Source organism: Pollicipes pollicipes, unplaced genomic scaffold, assembly GCF_011947565.3.
Source record: "Pollicipes pollicipes isolate AB1234 unplaced genomic scaffold, Ppol_2.1 Scaffold_7231;HRSCAF=8579_pilon_pilon_pilon, whole genome shotgun sequence".
Classification (NCBI taxonomy): Eukaryota; Metazoa; Arthropoda; class Thecostraca; order Pollicipedomorpha; family Pollicipedidae; genus Pollicipes; species Pollicipes pollicipes.
This window is the reverse complement of record NW_023597034.1, coordinates 16492219-16512829: the sequence shown is the minus strand read 5'-3', so window position 1 is coordinate 16512829 and position 20611 is coordinate 16492219. Positions and strand designations below refer to the sequence as shown.

General features: G+C 53.9%; 4 protein-coding genes across 14 annotated transcripts in view; 2 read left to right on the top strand and 2 right to left on the bottom strand.

Annotated features, from left to right (window-relative positions):
• LOC119109092 (kazrin) overlaps positions 1 to 1736 on the top strand; it is a 68532-nt gene extending 66796 nt beyond the window's left edge. For all 8 annotated transcript variants that reach the window (XM_037232635.1, XM_037232633.1, XM_037232630.1 and 5 more), the window contains one exon: positions 936 to 1736. In XM_037232635.1, coding sequence (XP_037088530.1) covers positions 936 to 1166 — 231 coding nt within the window. In that variant the 3' untranslated portion in view covers positions 1167 to 1736. The remainder of the gene's footprint in view (positions 1 to 935) is intronic.
• A 1036-nt stretch (positions 1737 to 2772) lies between these two features.
• On the bottom strand, positions 2773 to 6447 carry LOC119109091 (N-fatty-acyl-amino acid synthase/hydrolase PM20D1). Its single transcript, XM_037232627.1, has 2 exons — positions 6024 to 6447; positions 2773 to 4213 (listed from the first exon to the last, which is right to left on the bottom strand). Exons 1-2 carry the CDS (start codon positions 6289 to 6291, stop codon positions 2967 to 2969), a joined length of 1515 nt encoding a protein of 504 aa, XP_037088522.1. The 5' UTR covers positions 6292 to 6447; the 3' UTR covers positions 2773 to 2966.
• A 303-nt stretch (positions 6448 to 6750) lies between these two features.
• On the bottom strand, positions 6751 to 15185 carry LOC119110579 (regulator of microtubule dynamics protein 1). Of its 4 annotated transcripts, none has more exons than XM_037234456.1 (7): positions 15175 to 15185; positions 11804 to 11958; positions 10835 to 11086; positions 10177 to 10367; positions 9783 to 9824; positions 9004 to 9118; positions 6751 to 8701 (listed from the first exon to the last, which is right to left on the bottom strand). In XM_037234456.1, the coding sequence occupies exons 2-7, from the start codon at positions 11894 to 11896 to the stop codon at positions 8651 to 8653; spliced, it is 744 nt and encodes a 247-aa protein (XP_037090351.1). In that variant the 5' UTR covers positions 11897 to 11958; positions 15175 to 15185; the 3' UTR covers positions 6751 to 8650. The 4 variants fall into 4 exon arrangements, with proteins under 4 accessions (XP_037090351.1, XP_037090350.1, XP_037090353.1 ...); XM_037234455.1 differs by lacking the exon at positions 15175 to 15185 and adding an exon at positions 15045 to 15150; XM_037234458.1 differs by lacking the exon at positions 15175 to 15185 and adding an exon at positions 15066 to 15119.
• Positions 15186 to 17289: 2104 nt separating this feature from the next.
• On the top strand, positions 17290 to 19947 carry LOC119110368 (uncharacterized). The gene is made up of 4 exons (XM_037234163.1): positions 17290 to 17480; positions 17881 to 17969; positions 18351 to 18477; positions 18911 to 19947. The coding sequence occupies exons 1-4, from the start codon at positions 17471 to 17473 to the stop codon at positions 19111 to 19113; spliced, it is 429 nt and encodes a 142-aa protein (XP_037090058.1). The 5' UTR covers positions 17290 to 17470; the 3' UTR covers positions 19114 to 19947.
• Positions 19948 to 20611: the final 664 nt, after the last annotated feature.

Sequence of the window (20611 nt, the reverse complement as noted above, 5' to 3'; positions counted from 1 at the left end):
TTCCTACATAAAATACGAACGTGATATATATATATATATATATATATATATATATATATATATATATGTGTGTGTGTGTGTGTGTGTGTGTGTGTGTGTGTGTGTGTGTGTGTGTGTGTGTGTGTGTGTGTGTGTGTGTGTGTGTGTGTGTGTGTGTGTGTGTGTGTGTGTGTGTGTGTGTGTGTGTGTGTGTGTGTGTGTGTGTGTGTGTGTGTGTGTGTGTGTGTGTGTGTGTGTGTGTGTGTGTGTGTGTGTGTGTGTGTGTGTGTGTGTGTGTGTGTGTGTGTGTGTGTGTGTGTGTGTGTGTGTGTGTGTGTGTGTGTGTGTGTGGTGTGTGTGTGTGTGTGTGTGTGTGGTGTGTGTGTGTGTGTGTGTGTGTGTGTGTGTGTGTGTGTGTGTGTGTGTGTGTGTGTGTGTGTGTGTGTGTGTGTGTGTATGTGTATAAGCACAGCTTCCTGACTTTGTCCGCGGTGGCGGCGCTGCGCGTACCGCGTTCGAAAGGTTAAAAGAAACAATCGGGAATACTCTGTAAACAGTCCACTCTCTGGTCTGGAGACTACGAAAGAGCTCCCAGACAAAGGAACGTGTTCTGATACGTTGTCTACGCTTAGACCTGAAACCAGCTTCCATAAACAGCCGTCATACTGCATGGCCTATTTTTTACGTGACCTGTCTACCCACCCAACCCCATCACTGACAACACGTCGCCCAAAGATATTCCTCAGCGTTCTTCCCCACGCAGATATTTTCCTGTACAACTGTCGATCTCCGACTCAGCTAACGCGTACTGGCTGTGACCGATATAGTGCCGGCCGTCGCTGCCTGTACTCAGCGCTCTTCCCCGCTCTGACCGTACTGTCAACACTCAGGTCTACCCTAACCCAGCGCCCCGACACCGGACCCGGCCGGCGTCCTGACCCGACACCATCCGGCAGGGGTCGCTGAGCCGGGCATTCGGCCTGAAGACGCGCCAGGAGCTGCAGCAGAGGGAGCCGGTGTACGAGACGCCGCGGGCGTCGGCGGCGCGCGCGGCGCCCCCGCCGCCACCGCCGCTGGAGCGGCCGCAGTCCGTGGTGACGACCAGCAGTGAGTCGCGTGTCGAGAGGCAGCACCGCCGCATCAAGTCCATCAGCGACATGGAGACCATCACCGTGACGCCCGTCTGAGACCCGGCAGAGACGGCGCACTGCGGCGCGCGCTGGTGCAATACGGCAGCGGTCGGGCCGCGTTTACTGCCATCTAGCGGGCCAGTGAACACTTGAGCACGATTTTCGCCGGTGAGGCATTCGCTACGAATGGGTCAATGGATGGTGGACGCGCGGGAGTGCTGATACCCGGGAACTTCTGGGCTTGGTGACGACGACAGGCGGCAGCAGTGCACGTGCGGCGACGTGCGTTGTGCGGGGCGGCTACCCCCCGATGAAGGCCGCACGTCTCGTGCCCCTGTGATACCGGAGACAGCACAGCCGTCGTTTGCCAAATGCTCTAGTCATGCCCGCGGGCCGGGGTCGCCCCCGGCGTTTTCCGCGCCGCCCCTTTCCTCCCCGCCTGTACAAACGGTGTCCGGCGTCGGCCAGAGGGCGGCGCTCGCTCAAGTCGGTCGGCCGCGCCGCGGGGCTCGGGTCTCGGTCGGAGGTCTCGACCTCAAGGTGAAAACCGGCCTCGCCGGCCAGACCCACACTTTATATTGCGGAGACGGTGCAGCGCTGGTGGCTAAATAAAGCTTTACATATCCACGTATGGTGCTTGGTCCTGCGTCAATGTTCTGCCGCAGAAACTCTTGTTGGCAAGTCACCAATGACATCTGATTCAAGTAGCACATAATTCAGGAGCTCCATGTATTGTCGACAGGCGCATACAACTCTACCATTTGGGATGGAATCAGGAAAGACATCATCAATGCGCCCAGCGTAGGTATTCCATGGCAAGCCCAATGCATCAAATCACCAAAAGACAGCTTGTGGCCTGTTTTGCTGCACTGTATCGGTTTCTCCCTAGCTTAAACCTGTAATGAGCAGCTGGACAGTAGCGATTCCCAAAGGTGCGACACCACAATTAATTTGAGCTGCTTTTGGACGCGTGACAGGATTCTCGAGTCCCAGTAGTTTGAGGGCGACTTGCTATGAATATGCGAAAGTGAAGTTACCAGCAGTTAGCACCAAAATATAATGCACAACATACAGCACGTTAACCCGCATTCGCTTATCGCTTCTTGAGGCCGCTGAATCACAATGTTGTGTTCTGTTATCCAAGGACAGGCGTCAGTCCACACTGCAGCACACTCAAATGGTTAACGCATTTAAGCATGATGTCCCCAATATAACTCCAGCGGCACAGACTTAGTGCCGATCGATAAGTGTCACACCACATGGTCTTTACACCGTGTTACTGATTCAACACATCAGGTGAATAGGGTTACTGATCAGATACTGCTATGGACTCAATGTCAAATACCAGTACCAAATAGTCAGCTGCCGGTCTTGATCAGCGTGCCCTGCAGACCATACCGGTGGCTGCAGACGATGCCCTGACCGGGCACTGACCGCTGGCCAGACCGGTACCCTACCGCCCGACCTGCCGAGCCAGGCCGGTACCCTGCCGCCCGACCTGTCGAGCCAGACCGGTACCCTACCGCCCGACCTGCCGAGCCAGACCGGTACCCTGCCGCCCGACCTGTCGAGCCAGGCCGGTACCCTGCCGCCCGACCTGTCGAGCCAGGCCGGTACCCTGCCGCCCGACCTGCCGAGCCAGGCCGGCACCCTGCCGCCCGACCTGCCGAGCCAGACCGGTACCCTGCCGCCCGACCTGTCGAGCCAGGCCGGTACCCTGCCGCCCGACCTGCCGAGCCAGACCGGTACCCCGCCGCCCCACCTGCTGAGCCAGACTCGCGCGTACATTTCGAGGTCTATCTCGTCCCCTGGATCCTGCGGCCCCCTTCACTGTGCGGGCGTGTCCATCACCGTGATCTAAGGCATTTGAGCTACCACGGCATCGCTCTCCATATTCTTCATCAGCCTATAATAGAATCGGATGCAGTTGTGGTAGTTCTCAACGGAGATCCTCTCGTCGTTGCCGTGGAACATGCCGAGCTGATCCGGCCGCAGCACGATGGGGTTGAAACGGTACACGTTGTCGGTGAGGTGGAGGTAGTGGCGCGTGTCCGTGTTGGCCACCATGACGGCCGGCGCCGTCAGAACATCATCGCCGTAAAGCTGCCGCACAGTGCCGGCTAGCAGGCCGAACGGCGCGTCATCCTCCCCGTACGGCGAGATGGGCGACGCCGGCGAGTGGTGCAGAACTTCAAACTCCATCTCCGGGTCTGAGATGGCATTGCGGTCGCACGCCATCACGTCGTCGCGGTCCTGCAGCGGCGAGATGCGGTGGTTTATGATAGCGCTGGCGTGCGCCGGCACCACGTTCTCCTTGTACCCACCCTTGAGCACGGTGACGGCGGTGGTGGTCTGCACGCTGGCGCGCAAGGCTGGGTTCTTCAGGAAGGCGCGCTTCAGCACGGCGCCAAACAGCCACAGATTGGCGTAGACGAGCCGGAACGGCGGCGACGCCACGGGCCCCATGACGCGCAGCAGCTCCATCTCGGGCCCGCGCCCGAACAGCACCGGCTGCGGGTCGGCGTGCAGCCGGTTGACGGCGCGCGCCAGCCGGCCGACAGCCGTTGGAACCGGCGGGATACTCGAGTGGCCGGCCTGGCCGCGCGCCGTCACCTCCAGCGCCAGGTAGCCCTTCTCGCTCACGCCGACCACGGCCAGTGGCTGGCGCACTCCCGGAAAGAAGCCCTGCATCAGCGTGATGCCCTCGTCGAGCACGAAGAGCGGGCGCGCGCCGCGCTGCTCCAACAGGTGGCCAATTCGCGCGGCGCCCTCCCGCCCCGACACCTCCTCGTCGTGCCCGAGCGCCACGATCAGCGGGCGGCGCGGCAGGTCGCCGGCCAGCAGCCGCCGCTCCAGGCTCTCCAGGATGGCGTGCGTCGTCTGCTTGACGTCGATAGCGCCGCGGCCGATGATGTAGCCGTCCTGGACGAGGCCGTCGAACGGCGGCCAGCTCCAGTGCTCTTCGACGACCGGCACCACGTCCATGTGCGAGAGCAGGAGGTAGGGCGACAGCTGGGGCTCGCTGCCGGCCACCGTCAGCAGCAGGCTCAGCTCGTTTACCACCTCGACCGTCACCGCGTGCGAGCTGAACACCGTCGGAAAGCCTGTGGTGGAGTCGTCAGTCTGTCACAGGGGAACGGCCCGCTCAAACGGCGGAAGCTCGGCAGAGGCATTGCTTGAAGCGGACCAACCAAACGGATGTATGCCGATGCATCATTAAAGAAAGTTTACGGGCGGAGTTTAAATCCAGCACCGGTATGAAAAAGAAAAACATTTCATCCTGCTTTGAGACATTCAATAATAACTGCAATATTTGAACCCGCGTTGAGCCCCAATGTTCCGTTGAGTCCCTATGCCCCGCCGCACCCAACCGGGTGCTGACGCGCCGGCAGAGGCTCCGCACACGACTCAGCCGTGCTGATGGTACAACAGACCACTTACTCACCACGAGGTGTTGGTAGTATCCCGGGTCACCAACTGCCCTTGAGGTGCTGGTAGTACTCCGGACCGCTTACTGCCCCCGAGGTGCTGGTGGTACCCCGGGCCGCTTACCGTCCCCGAGGTGCTGGTGGTACTTCAACCGCTTTTTGACCTCGAGATGCTGGTAGTCCTCCAGGCCGCTTACTGTCTCCGAGGTGCTGGTGGTACCCCGGCCACTTGCTGCCCTCGAGGTGCTGGTGGCAGTAGCGTAGGCAGAGGGGGCACAGGAGACGTGTGCCCCCCCCCCCCCCCCCCCTCCTCTCAGGTTCCCAAAACCCAAAGGAACTCAAAGGGCCCTGGGAACCTACGATTAAGGGCCAGAAGACAGCTGAAGGTCTCATTTACAGGTCCCGGCCCTCAGGGCTGGGCACTTCAATGCCAGTCAGAGGGCCCTGCGCGCTGATCAGGGGCCCACTGAGGCGATAAGGACCTATATTTCGGCCAGACGCCACCAGTAACGCACAGTCGGCTCGGGGGCCGCATGGGCCTAAGGGCCCATTTCTCAAGCAGGGGCAAAGCCGGAACCAGCTATTTACATGGCTCGGCGCTCCACAGCGCCTAAGGGGCCCCGTGATGTCAAGGGGCCCTGAGTCGGACAGAGGCGGTGTCCGTGGAGATCCGAAGAGCCTGTAGGGCCCACCGAGTTCGACGATCAAGGGCGTGATTGGAGAGTCTAAGCGCATAAAGGGCTGGTCGGAGTCTTATTCGGGGGCCCTGACCCGCGAAGACAGACCCTCAAATAGTGGTCAGAGGGTCAGGTCAATTCTGACTGAATGTTAAAGATTTCCAGGTCAAGATGATTTTGCCATCTTAATGCAAATTGTTGACCCATTTTGCTTTTCACTTTACATTCGCGTAATTCTTGCTATCTCTGTACTACCCAGACAAAAAATGCTGACAAAGTTTCTGAGTTCTGTTGGTTTAAAAAGTCCAGTGAGCCACTGTAAAAGGAAGAGCGCCAGCGATTTATTTCATGCAATCATTAACGCATGATTTCGTCAGTTAATTCACTATAAACTTAGGCAGAACTGATCTCGCGGTAGCGTCTGTAGAAAAATCTTCCAGTTCAAAAATATTCCGGTATGAATAAAAATATTCCGGAAAATATTCCAGAAAAACTATTCCAACTATGAAAGACAAAAATGTGTAATATATATATATATATATATATATATATATATATATATATATGCATATATCTGAGAAAAACGTGTCCTCAATAGCAAAAGGGTCATATCCGGCGATTTCTTATGGGGGGGGCCTCTTACTGCCAGTAGGCCCTTTGTCAACCTTGTGCCGCCCCCCCCCCCCTTTGCCAAGGCTCCGGCTGCGCCTCTGGCTGGTGGTACCCCAGGCCACTTACTGTCTCCGAGGTGTTGGTGGTGACCCGTGCCACTTACTGTCGCGGTGTCGGTGATTCCCTGGGCCACTTACTGTCGCGGAGGTGCTGGTGGTAGCGAAGCAGCTGCTCACGCGGCGGCGGGTCGTCCCGGGACGTTGAGACGGTGGGAATGCGCAGGCCCTGGGCCAGCCGGTCCTCGCTGCCGCGCAGCGAGGCTGGCTCGAGGTCGGCGTCGCTCAGGTCGGCGCTGCTGAAGCGGTAGCGGCGCCGGCGGCAGCTGAGCGCGCGGCCCGCCACTACTGACACCAGCCCTACTATCAGGGTCAGTGCCACCTTGCCGGCCGTCACAAGGTCCCACATGATGGCAGGGGGAGGGCAGCGGTTTGGAACGCTACCAGCCGGTGACGACGGGATCGGCTCACGACGGGACCACTTCGCGTGACCGCCGCCCGGCTACAGCTAAGCACAGCTTGGGTTATCGTCGCCGCCCCAAACACGAGCGCACCGTCGGCCTCGGCCGCCGTCAAGGCCGTCAGCACTGGCGTATCAGGCGGCCCGTCTCGGTGCGGCCGACCAACCAACGGCCTCGGTGCGCCCCTCCCCGCCGTCACACCCGCTCAGAGTCCGGCCGACCGAGCGGCGCGCTGCGAGCCTTTATCTGGTTATCGCCAGTCTGTAGCAGACGGCGGGCGCGCCGCTCCACCCAATACACATGTCCGCACGTCGATGGTCCGAGAGATAGAGGTGAGGAAATTGGCAGGTTCGAGTCCGGGCAAAACCCGGCTCGCGGCGCAGAACTGACAACGGACCCCATGCAAATGCAAATTGTCAACTTTATTTCCCGGACACAGTGAACGGCCCGTTGCATAACAATGACCATAAATCTCTTAAATTCACCGCCAGGGCAATCGCGGAATCCCAGATCCGGGGCGTGGCCTCGAGGGGTGGCGATTCGATCCGTTCCACAAAAATACCAAAGTAAACATCAGAATGCGCGGATCGATCCACTCTACAAAAACATCAAAAACACAGAAATCAGGATAGAAAAAACTTGGCTGGTTGGTGACATGGGAACCGGGAGTAGCAATCTATTTCGGCACAGCGCTGATAGCCTTGATTACCGAACCGATCAGGATAGTTGCATGCGATATGCTCGACCCGTCGACGAAACACGAGTTTCGTTACACCACCTTTGCGTGAAACCCAACCACCAAATCGATCTGGTGTTTAAAAGCCGCCAAAACCCCAGATCTCGAAATAGCTACGCTCGGCTCGAACAGTTGTCCGTAGAGCTCAATGAAAACTCCTGCATGCTGCTGCATTTCACCCGGACTGTGCGGTTAACTTCAGCAAAGTTTAGATGGGATTCATAAGCTGTATTGAATTTTGCGGACATAAAGCGGGAACGGCCTTTGTGTAGACATGCGGAGATCACAAAAATACGTCTACTCACAACCATACACAACAAAACAATGCAGTCCCCAAGCCACAGACGAGTCAGAACGCCCCAGATTACACGCTAATGGTTACGCTGTGGATTGGAAAGCCTATCCTTGTCTTGCAAAAACGAGCTACAAAGTTACGATCACCAACCGATAACATGATCACTGTTGGACACAGACCGCTCGGTGATCAGTTGAAGCGCTTCGTCTGATAATGGATCGGCTCAAAGAAAACCCAACCATCGCCATTGTGTACAACAGCTAGCTGTACGCAGCGCAACTCCGACCCTACGAACAATGACTGATCGGGCGTCTGTTATAAAAATGTCGAAAACAGGGTCATCTAAAAATTGCAGCATAAGTCGGGATCGTACCACTTAGGCAGTGATGGTTTCACACGATATACGTGAAGAGTGTAAGCGATCGGCCCTGTTCCACGCTATCCTGTCCGTGATGCAACAGCCCGGCGTGAAGCTCCCCACGTCCCCAAGTCACGATGAATATGTAGTGGATAGAGTACAGCTTAAAGCGTTTCACCCGCATAGTTCCCCACGTCCCCAAAGCACAATGAATATGTAGTGGATAGAGTACAGCTTAAAGCGTTTCACCCGCATAGTTCCCCACGTCCCCAAAGCACAATGAATATGTAGTGGATTAAGAGCGCAGCTTAAAGCGTTTCACCCGCATAGTTCCCCACGTCCCCAAGTCACGATGAATATGTAGTGGATAGAGTACAGCTTAAAGCGTTTCACCCGCATAGTTCCCCACGTCCCCAAAGCACAATGAATATGTAGTGGATTAAGAGCGCAGCTTAAAGCGTTTCACCCGCATAGTTCCCCACGTCCCCAAAGCACAACGAATATGTGGTGGATTAAGAGCGCAGCTTAAAGCGCTTCACCCGCATAAAGTTCCCCACGTCCCCACGGCACAATGAATATGTGGTGGATTAAGAGCGCAGCTTAAAGCGCTTCACTCGCATAAATTTCCCCACGTCCCCAAAGCGCGATGAATATGCGGTGGATTAAGAGTACAGCTTAAAGCGTTGTATCCGCATGAGGCCCCCCACGAGGTATTCATTACTAATGTCACTGTCCAACGGTTCCTCACACTCACACTCACACGCTCACGCCCACGCCACCAGAATACGGCCAAAATGATATTGTCCGGACTGGACGGATCAGTCCAGTTTACTATCCTGATATGCAGCTCCGGCTTTACTGCCATCGGACATGTGAAGCTGTGGCACTTGCAGATTTCGTCGCTCTGCATCCGAATCTTCAGTCGGTTATACCCATCTGCTTCAACATGCTAATGGCTTCTTCCTTCGACTGCAACCAGGAGGGGCCTTGATCATCATGAGAAGAGGTAAAAGTCAGTCACAACAAACTCTGTCGACAAACACTTGTGCTTCAATTCAGCCGCTTTGATTTGCTGCAAAAAAAAAATCCTGGGGAAAATGTCCAAAATTGGACTATACAAGCACGGTAGCAATTCCAAACGTATTCCCTGTTGTAGATTTGTTTGGAACGATCAGTCACGATCGTCAGTAGTTGTGAAATGACGGAAAAAGTGGTCACCAGCGACCTAAGCCGTACCTAACCATGAGCTCCTTCATGGTTTGGTCACGTACCTCTTCATCGTCCGCGGTCTTCGCTTCAAGGGCTCGAACCATCTTCAGGTACTTTATTGCGTTTTCCTTGTCTTTCAGTTTTTGGTAACACTTGCCGATCATCATGAGATTGCGACTGAAAAAGAAACACTTCATTGCGTCCAGACGACCAAGATCAACCCAGCGCAGGCTCGCCGGAAGAGCGACCTAAACATTCTTATGCGGAGTTTTAGATAAGACGCGTCTTCAAAGCAGTTCACGAACAACGATGTTGAATCAGAATGGTATGAGGAACAAATGTAATGGCATACAAACCGCGCCAGGATCGCTTCAAAATTGCTCAGGAAATCAAAAACACTTCCTGGGAATTCAGTGTTAGAGCAAAAGAGCGAGGTAACGTTGTATTGCGCACTGAATATTTGCATTGAAACGTGCAATAGCAAAAACACTGTGAATGAGTGGTAGCAGTTTATTGGGTGGTTCTAGCGGGCTGTCATTAGCTGACTTCGGCTATGATTACTTCAAGCCTTATCATGTATGATGTATCCTTGCCAACCGCATAACACGATTCCTGCCGGGTCTGCACCGCCTCTTCGCCTACTTATTTACTTTTGTTTGGTCTTGCTAGCTGGGAGCGCAGCGACTTGATTTTATGTTTTCTGATGTTAAGTAAGGTTCTATGCGTCGCTTGGATAGAAGGAAGGGCGCTCCTGGCTATCTGCTCTTGGGTAACGGCGCAGAAAAAGAAATAGGACTGGGCAGAGCATCACGATAAAACAAATAAGGACAGCAAAACGTACCTCTTGATTGGCCAGGCGAGACCCCGCCCTGCACTCAGCTGTCTGAAACAACAGTAAAAACATTAAGAACGTCACTAGCGACCCATGTCAATGAAGAGATGAGCTCCACTGCAAGCAGATGCCGTTCAATCACTGCAAGCTGATGCAGTTCAGTAGGTAGTCTGCTCATGTGGCGTCGGTGCAGTACTCCACAACTAGCATCCGGGTACAACACACAACACGGATGTTGAGCTTCTGAAGACGATGCACTTGAAACTTCAAGCAAAAATCGTGATAATGGTCATCGGCAAGGTACACGCCCCGTAGTCAAACCCTTTCACCCAGGTACGCTAAGCCCGAGAGCCGGCGCTGATGCGGAGCTCACCTGAGCGGCGCCACCTACACCGTCTCGCACCTGAAACCGTCCGACAGCTGATCCGCCTTCAGGAAGTTGTCGAGCGCCTGCTGGAAGGTGGCCCTGGGCGGCTCGCCGTACACCACCGTGGCCAGTTTGCGCATCACCCACGATATGTCGGCCACGCTGTACTCCCACATGGCGATCAGGTGCCAGTTCGTGGCGTCGTCCGGACCGTACTCGCACGCCTTCTGGTGACGGAAACAGCCCCCAGATGGTGTGAGTGGAATGGTGGCGCGTGCAGGGGCGGCGGCCAGGTACACACTCCTGATGGTGGGAGGGGAGCGGCGACACAGGCAGGGGCGGCGGCCAGGTACAGCACTGCTGATGGTGGGAGGGGAGGGGAGGCGGTGACGGAGACACGAGCAGCGGCGACCCGGGGCAGCCAGCACGGACAGGCGCGGGGCACGACCGCTCATGTCAGTCACCAGGCGGTTGTATTCATAAAGTGCTCTAGAAAGCCGTGATTTACGTCATCGTTCCACACATACCAAAATTTGATAAACACATAATGAGGTATTGGCAATGTGGCTAAAATATGTCTCACGTACCTGGCATGCATTCCTCTGCATTATGCCACAATGTGACCAGGCGGTGACCTGCTGTCAGGGCCCTGCCCACCCAGACAGCGTGTGGGCAGAGTTAGGGTCTCGCTCACCAGCATGTGCTCCCTGATGGTGGTGGCTGCGTCAATTTGTGCCTTGGAGCCCTGCAGCTTGGTGATGGCGTTCAGATAGATGGCCATCCACTTGTGGCAGTTGGGGTCAGTGGCGTCCAGCGCCAGCGCTCGCTGCACGGTGGCCAGCGTGTCCTGCAGCAGCCGGAGCTGGGCAGCGTCCGAGCCCAGCGTCTTCTGGCGCTCGTAGTTGGCCCGCGCCAGTCGCCACAGTAGTCCGATGTCGTCGCCGCCCTGCAGGAGCCGGTCACGGCGCCGTCACAGTTCACCCTGCTGCCGATGCTGCCGAGCGTCGGTCCAGCCGTGGTCACCCTGCTGCCGATGCCGCCGAGCGTCGGTCCAGCCGTGGTCACCCTGCTGCCGATGCTGCCGAGCGTCGGTCCAGCCGTGGCCTTCAAACTACACGGACGCCGTCCCGGGTCTAAGAAGCGGGAATCCCCTATCATGCATGACAAGTCGCGCGGGGTATCCCTGCCCTACCCACGGGCCACTGAGGTGGGGACCCATCGAGCCCAGCAGCAGCAGCAGCAGCAGTAGCAGCAGCAGTAGTGATAGTGTTACGTCTCCGCCGCTCGTAATTCATCCCGATTTACGGCCACGCCGACAGACTATACCTGTTGTAGTCATAGGTGTGGGTTGTTTCCGAGCGCTCTTATGGTATAAACATTTCACCACAAGGGAGCACACGCCTGTACTTTAATCCACAGGGTCACAAGTCTGTATTTTAGCAAACATCAAGCAAAAATGCACGACGCACACCATACCAGAAGTTGGCAACGCATGAACTGAAACCTGGGAAATGTGATGCAATATCAAACATTTGACTGTTTAATCATACGTGCCAATAAGCCAACACATTCACTGTCGTTTCGTGCTTCCACTAAAACATGCCTGGTTGGCACAGACCCCGCTATTCGGAATATGCGTGATCATCGTTACTACACACGTTACCTTGTATGGCTCCAACTGTTCAGCAATCTGATCATATTTCATTTCGTCATAATATTGATCTACATTCTTCTTCAGCTGGTCCACACCAGCCATTGTTATTGTGACAGGTTGGGCTTGCAAATAGTGTTCAATGGGATAGCTCTTGAATTCCGACCCTGAAAAATATTGGTATTCGTCTGGAACTGGATGACCATCATTTTCAGCATGAACAGCGCTGCTCGTCCGGTCGAATGGCAGGATTGCTTACTCGGTATGTCAGCAACAAAGCCCTCACTACTGGAAACCCTGGTGGTGAACATCATCCTCCGGGCGGTGCACAGAAATAGCCTCATGAAGCCCGGGATCCGATGCACAACCAGCACATCGCTGCGCAGCACCCAACCTCAGGCAGGTCAGGTCAGGACGGGTCCGGTCAGGTCAGGTCATAAGACCGCTCGGCCGTACACCATGAAAACTCTCGCCTTGCATAAAATGTAGCCCGAAATTCGTTGAGACTTACACTGTATGAAAAGAGATAGACTGAAAGTGATGCACAAAATAGGGTCATGATCTTCTATAAAGGTCAGTATATTCCCTGCAACTGAAACTCAATAGGTTTGAGAGTTGGTTGGGTGGGTTTAAGAGTTGGCATGGGTTAAAGCGGAGGCACTGCAGAACATGTGGATGTCACTTCCCAGACCTAAAGGAAATGTTCCAGTTTCAGGTCTCATTGGGGATGTCCCAATACGGACATCGAGGAGTGCTTCATTTTTTATGGTTTTCAAAACGGTCAAGGCATGGTTAAAAGTGTACACTTATCTTATTCACGCTGTCATTGTTTTTCTAAAATGCTAAAAGTAATCATACGCTGCGGATAAAGATGCAGCTGTGAGGCGTTAGTCAACCACGGACCAGCAGCGGTGGTCGAGGCGTTAGTCAACCACGGACCAGCAGCGGTGGTTGAGGCGTTAGTCAACCACGGACCAGCAGCGGTGGTCCAGGCGTTAGTCAACCACGGACCAGCAGGGGCGGTTGAGGCGTTAGTCAACCACGGACCAGCAGCGGTGGTTGAGGCGTTAGTCAACCACGGACCAGCAGCGGCGGGCGGCGGTCACGCCACGCCTTGTCTGCGGTTGAGATCATAAGACGGGTTCACAACCAATGAAAAAAGTAAAAGCCAATCAATGTATACCACAATTATTAAGCATGTTTGGCGTCTCCGATAAACAGAGGAGCAAGATAAGTCCCGCGTCCGTGTGGGCCCCAAGCCGGACCAAGAGGGACACTCAACCCCACCGCCAAACTATTGCAGGCCAGTCTGTGTGTGGGCCGGTCTGTACACTCTCCCCGGTCGGCGCCTGGCGCTACAAGGCCCCAGCTCAATACGATGATCAGTTTGAAAGCTGCAAGTTTGCATGGTGGACATGGACAGCAGAGATCCGGACTGGCAATCCATACTGCGTTCAGAAACTGATGGCACGCGTTAGTGATCTGTCCCGAGGTCCACTGAGCCCAACTGGGGAAAGCACATGGTGTATTATAATGTCCTATGGACCCGGAGCGGCAGGCATCAATGCACCGAACGCTTAACACAAGGCCCCGTGTGAGTCCGCGTGACAAAAATTTCGGCTCGTCGTCCGTCGCGCGTCGAAACTTCAGCACATTTGTCGCGTCGGAGAATTCCGAACGCAGCGCACAGAGTGTCTCGCGCCCGGACGACCGGTTAAATATCCTTCGCTGGGGTGGAGGGGGTGGGGGGGGGGGGGTAGTTTGACCCCGTGAGATCTCGAAAACTAAGAACACTTAAGCAACAAAATTCACAGGGTGGGTTCGCCTGTGCGTGAACTTATTTGTGTCGCCAAAATCCAGATTGGTGTCCAACGTGTCTCATGTCGTCCTCATGCAGCCGTTATGAGCCAAGATACCCGTTCGTGGTAAAACATCCAGATTGGTCCTTTAAGGCTAGTGGCCTTGTTTGACTCTAAGAAAGTCAAGATGGCCAGAATCTATCAGATCGCTCCTATTTTGCCCCTCAAATAATTGTCAGGGATTTCGCTAGGCGGTATGCTCCTCAAAACGAAACCTTGACGTGGGTAATTTTGGGTTAGTGACCTACCCTGACCTTTAAAAATTTCACGGAACGTGGCTGCTACGATCGGTGCCATTAATGAATTCGGAACCAGCTGGCGTTTTACATCACCAACTGGTACATGACAGGCATCGCATCGTGCTTCATCCTGAAACAGTTTCTGTCCTCAGAAACTACCCATCCCATGTCTCAAAAACTTATATCAGTCAAACTGTAACACATGGTTTTGTCAACCACAGTGAATGTGGTGACTTTGGGTAACCCAAACAACTTTCATATCACTAGGAGTCTATAAGATACTACACAAACTGTCTCCAGCCCATAGGCATAGAATTTTTTTAAGTGGCGAGGGGGCAGGCTGGCCTCACATCATATTTTACACATTTTGCTGGGGAGGCAAACTTGGCTATGAAGGGAACTGGGGAGGCAACCCAGTGACTGAGGGTGAGGGTGAGGGGGGAATGGTGACCTTTGCCACTCTTAATTTATAACAAAACCTTTCAGAGACCATGAAAATACCCCAATTGCTTTAGCATGTATACTTACAGCCGTTTTATCCCAATGCACAACCTTACATGAACAGCTCACCCATGCCATTTGGCAAACAGGCTATCTAGTTTCCTAAAATAATTCATGCATTTCAACATCATTTCCACCAAGTACACACAGGCAAAATGACGCAAATGAAGGGGGCATGGTCAGTTATTGGGCAGGCACCTGCCTCCCCAATTATGATGTTGAATATGTCCTGGGCCTAGACTGGTCAGAATTTCAAACTGGAATATGTGAACCATACTGCCCCAAAATTTGTTGTGGTACACATTTCCCCAGCTGCCCCTGACAAGACGAGCTCTTGTCACAACATTTTAGACAGAAACAAATTAAGAAGTTTCAACACAGTCTAACAAAAACAATCACAAATTAATATTTTTGTTTTCTCCTCCAAGAGCCTAAACCAAATTTCAGATACTGTGTATGGAGGTGGTCCTAATGATGCTCAGTGTTTGCCTAAAATAGCAAATGACAACTCCAATGTTTCCAGAATTGCCACTTAACTCTTAAACAAGACTCTGATGTGGGCACTAATTACCTTCCCAATCGTCTCACAACACACGGCTCACACAGCAAAGCTCGCCTCCCGCCCAGAATCACATCACACTTCACAGTGCTTACAATTTCGGCACAATTTATCACCATATGCTAGAAAGCGCCCTCTTGCAGATAATAGTCACTGTTACGAAATTGCACAGTTCTTAAAATTCGCGAAAACCGGTTCACCCGCAACTTGCAGCGCCAATCTCACCATTTCGCAAGACGGTGCCAACTTGGAATAAAAACAATGCGTTGAAATGGCGCACACTATGCGCCAGTTAAAAACCTTCCAATATGCGCTGGGAAAACGGAAAGTGACCAATGGTTTAGCTTGTTGTAAATGACGTCATGATAGCTTGCTGTATGAGTTAAAGTTGAATAAGAGTGTTACCACCCGCTTCACTAGCAGCAGGTTTGAATTTCAGTGCGCCATTGTTGGTTGTGTTGGGCGTGCGCCGCGGTTCCGTAGTGTATTGGTTTATAGGGAAATGCGTTGAGGAGTAGCCAGGCACCATCATCGCAAGCATGTCTGTTTTTGATTGCCGGTAAATGCTCAGAAATTAAGTTTGGTCGTTCTTTGTGCTCAAAAGTATCAATTGGAATCAAGCGTAGTTAATGTTCTTACGGACATCGGGCAACTTGCAAGCTATACTTGCCCCGAAACGTTCAGTGGCATGATGGATCGTCTGAAGCTAAAGAATGACCTGGCCAAGATTCGGCAGGGAAATGGTATGAATGATTACACACCTGGTAGCTACTAAAGCACCATGTATTGTCTGATTTTTTAAAACATGTGACATTTTTTCATGCTTCACTCTGCTACTGGTTTTTGCTGCACAGAAACTGAAAAAGTGCTGCCTGGAGCAGCTGGAGGTCCCAGTCACTCTCATGTGCAGTTGCTTAAGTGGTTTTCACACAGCAATCATTTGAAACTTAAGCACAGGTTGGCCTGGCCAGAGTTTGGTGTCTGCGAGCAAGGTGTTTAGCACTTTGATGTTCATGAATTGTCTAGTGTAGCGCATGGGTTGTGCAGACTGGGTATTGCTAATATTTGCATTTCCATTTGAGAGTTCAGGAGCTGAGCAAAGCATAATATTTATTTGCTTAAAACAAGGTGTCTTGTTTGGATGGCTTTGTATAAAAAGAAACATGGAAGCGAAAGCAAGCCAAATATTTGTTTGGGTTTAGAACATTTAGCTTCATAACCAAATAGGTAACCACCCTCTCAGATAACTGCTGTGCTAGTACTTAATTTCCAAAGTCAAGACATACAGACTTATTGTGTGCCCCATTGGTGTATTATGCAGCATGTCTCCAATATGGTCAACACCATGTGACTGTTTCTGAAAAAGAGCCACTTGCACACTGGTGCAGTCTGCTAAGTTTTGAGTGGTGATGCTTATGTCAGTCTGCCATTATTTGTATAATGTGGAGTGAGACCAGGAGATCTTATTTTCATACAACCATGAAGGAGAGGTTTGGATCTACAACCAGGAGCTCAATAAAGCTTCTGTTATTTTGTGTCCTTGCTCAGTTTGCGGAGGACTTTACTGTGGAGTAATTTGCAGGTAAATGAGGCACTGGAATTGTAAACCTCATCAGGGAGTTGAACCCTTGTCCTGTTGAAGTCATTTTCATGTACCATACAAGCTGAACTAATGAAGGGCCACCATTTTAAGGTACAACTTCTGGTATATGTGGTATGGATCAGAGATATGATATTATGCAAGAAGGGTGTTGAATTTTTGCAAGAAGTCCCTGCACAGTACAGTCCTTTGTGGTCGGTGTATGGAGAGAAACCAACACACAACACAGGAAAAGTGGAAGGGTTTTTGTGATATCCTTCAGGCATCACAAGTACACTTGTTTGATAGCACATGGCATACAATAAGTTTGTCTCACTTATGGGATTCAATATAGTCACATTTGGATGTCCTATTTGTATGGTTACTCAACACCTCATTGGCTACCTAACCTGCCTCCATAGATGTCCTGCCTTGCTACTACCTTCACATGTTCCAGCTCCAGGTCTTCCTGTGATGGGGACTGCTCCTTGTCCTGTCTCATGGCAGCACTTACAGGGTGCACATGTCATCACCAAATTCATAGATTTATTTAGCACAAGATGATGTAGCAAGATGCATGCCAACACAAGTAATGGTGCATTCTGAAGTGTACAGGGTGTACCCACCATATGCAGTTATATCAGTCACACTTCATCTTCCCACTCACAAGTCCCAAGTCAAAGATTCGTGAGATTTTGTGCTGAACTCTCCTTGCGCCGTGCCCCAGTGGAGCTGCTGGAGGGCGTGCAGGCGCGGCTGCAGGCGTCGCAGGCGGCACTCGAGGCGGCCGTGGCCGAGACAGTGGCCGCGCAGGCGCGCCGGCGCCGCCTGGTGCAGGCGGAGGCAGAGGCGCGGCGCGCGCGCAAGGAACGGCGGCGCACCGAACAGGAGCTGGCCGATGCCGAGGACCGGCGCGACCTGGCCGCCGACCGGTTCGACCAGATGCAGCGAGGTCAGCCATCGTGCCGCGCGGCGGCGACGGCCGCCATCCGGTTCGATCGGCAGTCTCACGCGAGCCACACGCCCGACGTCTCCGGGCGCGGGGAGGGGGGTGTGAGCGGGCCTCGATCTCTCTGGGCGCGGGGAGGAGGGTGTCAGTGGGCCCCGACGGCATCTTAGCAGCGTGGATGGACGCTCATCGCATCAGAGCTGTACGGTCGAAGGCTGTCCTAGCATGCAGTGAGTTGGGACGCGATGCAGCATCCTGGGGAAGCGTGTTGTGTGTGCTCATACAGCTCCATCATAGATACGGGTTTTGTCATATTCCAGTAAGTCTGGATGTGTGCTTAAGCTCTTTGCTAGTGTAGCAGAGTTGTAATGACTGTTGAGCCAACTTTCCGTTTGCTGGACAGCATTGTCCTCTGCGCTTCTGGAGCTGGAGAAGAAGACGACGAATTACCGCAAGGCCGCCACCATGCTCAGGACTTATATGGGCATTGAGGTGGGTAAACGCTGCAACACATCCCCTCTGCGAGGACTCTGCATTGGGCGTATTTCCCACAGTCGGTGGACTCGGTGCAGACGTTCGCCGTTGCCGCGGATCATTTTGCCCAGACTTTTACGTGTTAGGACTAAAGGTTACACGCAGATCATTCTTCGCAGGGTACTGGAAATATTACGGCACTGTATGGTTGCCTGTCACGATGTCTGCTGTTTTCCCGGGGCTCTATCTGGTGTCTCGTCAGGTCGCCTACAGTGGGCTGCGTCGGTGTATATTGCACTCTCCGGTGTCCGTACATGTGCGTCTGTCGGGCGGCCCGGTCGTGCCTGGCCAGTCCCTCTACAGTGCGGGCGGACGCCCACCGCCCTTTTAACCGGTCAGGTACGCAAGTCCAGCTCCTCCACTGAGGGCGTAGCGGTGCGCGTCATCACGCTCACCCGTGTCGACGACGCCGACCCGGAGAGGCCGTTCCACATTCAGTACTCATCTGACGACCACCAGCTGAAGCGTGAGTGGAAGGAGGGCCCGGGTCCCCCTGCCGCCACGGCCAGCGAGATGGGGTCGTCTTGGCGTGCACATGAACGCGTTTTGGTTTCGGCTTGAGTGTGTGAATATTTTTTTAATGTGTTAGCAATGGTGTTATCATAGTAAAGGAAAGAATAAGTCAAGCTGTTTACAGTTCAGTTGTGATGTTTTGCATGTATGAGGGGTTACTAGAAGATTCATTAACTTATATGCTCGTGGTGGACGATGCGACTCACCGCCTTTAAGTGGGCAGCCTGTGTGTGGGCCGTAGCTCCTCCGAGTCGTGGCTCGGGACCCTCGTGCCCCGTGGATCTGCTGAATCCTTATCGGGGTTCTTCCGACTCGCGACTCGTGACCCTTGGCTGGTGGCTTTCTCCCACCTGGCTGCAGTGTTTGACCACGGGCGGTCGTTGCAGTGATGAAGACCAAGCCGTCGATCGGCGACCTGACAGACCTGCAGGAGGCGCTGGCAGCGGGCGGCGACCTGGGCGCCTGCATCGCGCAGATTCGTGCCCGCTTCCGCCTGGTGGTGCGCCAGCAGGCGGCGCGGCGTCAGAGGCGGGCGGCGGCCCGCTCCGCCGGCCCGGCCGGCCAGCCGCAGCCGGCCGTCGTCACGTAAGGCGGGCGCGGCCTCACGCTGGATACGGCTGACGAGACGGACACCAAATGCGCCGTGTGTGGTGCTGGTCTCACGTGGTGATCGTGACAGCGGTTTGGCCATGTGTGACGGTTCGGCTGGCGGGACGGCGGTGGCCGTCAGGGCCGATGCTGGATCTGAAACTGGGGGCGGTGGCGAGCACGGCTGATGCCTGTAAAGCCGAGCACGGCCGATGCCTGTGGTGCCGAGTACGGCCGCCACCGTGTGGTGCCGGGTACGGACGATGTCTGTGGAGCCTAGTACGGCCGATACCTGTGGTGCCGAGTACGGACGATGCCTGTGGTGCCGAGTACGGCGATGCCTTTGGTGCCGAATATGGACGATACCTGTGGAGCCTAGTACGGCCGATACCTGTGGTGCCGAGTACGGCCGATGCCTGTTGTTCCGAGTACAGCCGCCGCCGTGTGTTGCCGAGTACGACCGACGCCGTGTGGTGCCGGGTACGGACGATGTCTGTGGAGCCTAGTACGACCGATACCTGTGGTGCCGAGTACGGACGATGCCTGTCGTGCCGAGTACGGCGATGCCTGTCGTGCCGAATATGGACGATACCTGTGGGGCCGGGTACGGCCGATACCTGTGGTGCCGAGTACGGCCGATGCCTGTGGGGCCGAATATGGACGATACCTGTGGTGCCGTGTACGGACGATGCCCGTGGTGCCGAGTACGGCCGATACCTGTGGTGCCGGGTACGAACGATGCCTGTGGTGCCGAATATGGACGATGTCTGTGGTGCCGAGTGCGGATGATGCCTGTGGTACTGAGTACGACCGACGCCGTGTGGTGCCGAGTACAATCGAGTATATGTTTATGTATTCACAAGAGTAGTGTCCATGATAAAGCTGGCATTGCATCTCGTTTGCAGGAAGCTTCTCGATATCCCACAAACTTAACTGATAAACCATGCGCATTTCAGTTAGTGTAAAGCAAAACATAACCACTGATCCACGCATCATTTCAGGAAATGTTTTACAACCTTCCCCCAAACGCTTAGGCGAATACCCTCTTCCTCAAAATACCTTTCCCCGCTTACTTCGTGAAACACGCATGGCTAGGCCGCTGTAATTTAGAGATACGCTGTTTACAGTCTGTTGTTTCAGGAAGGGGAAAGCAACTCTAACCCGCCTCAGTTCGAACATGTGGCAAATAAGACGGCCATGGCAATGTCGCGCGTCAGACAGGCTGCTTGTAAAAGCGTTGCTAGATGAGCTGCCTCCTCAGTGATCATGTTGGTCTGGAAAGGTTCGAACTTTGTTCAGAACCGAGACGTGTAAGAATTACATAGCATAGCGTTGACCACGAGAGCTCTCAAGCTTGGAACAAGTTGGCTCTTTTGTAGACATTGGTTGGGCGGTGACTGGTGGGCTGGGCTGTGCTGGCTGAGTCTCCGTGGGCTGTGCGTCGTTGGCTCTTGTAGATATTGGTTGGGCGGTGACTGGTGAGCTGGGCTGTGCTGGCT

What these genes read in the sequence shown, in the direction of transcription:
- LOC119110368 (XM_037234163.1), top strand. An exon ending in GGACTTATATGGGCATTGAG is followed by an intron (nt 17,970 to 18,350) that starts GTGGGTAAACGC and finishes TTAACCGGTCAG; the next exon opens with GTACGCAAGTCCAGCTCCTC. An exon ending in TGACGACCACCAGCTGAAGC is followed by an intron (nt 18,478 to 18,910) that starts GTGAGTGGAAGG and finishes CGGTCGTTGCAG; the next exon opens with TGATGAAGACCAAGCCGTCG.
- LOC119110579 (XM_037234456.1), bottom strand. Translation starts at nt 11,896, where the DNA reads ATGGCTGGTGTGGACCAGCTGAAGAAGAATGTAGATCAATATTATGAC. An exon ending in CTCGCCTGGCCAATCAAGAG is followed by an intron (nt 9,119 to 9,782) that starts GTACGTTTTGCT and finishes TTTCTTTTTCAG; the next exon opens with TCGCAATCTCATGATGATCG. An exon ending in AGACCGCGGACGATGAAGAG is followed by an intron (nt 8,702 to 9,003) that starts GTACGTGACCAA and finishes TCCTGGTTGCAG; the next exon opens with TCGAAGGAAGAAGCCATTAG.
- LOC119109091 (XM_037232627.1), bottom strand. Translation starts at nt 6,291, where the DNA reads ATGTGGGACCTTGTGACGGCCGGCAAGGTGGCACTGACCCTGATAGTA. An exon ending in CCACCAGCACCTCCGCGACA is followed by an intron (nt 4,214 to 6,023) that starts GTAAGTGGCCCA and finishes ACTCCACCACAG; the next exon opens with GCTTTCCGACGGTGTTCAGC.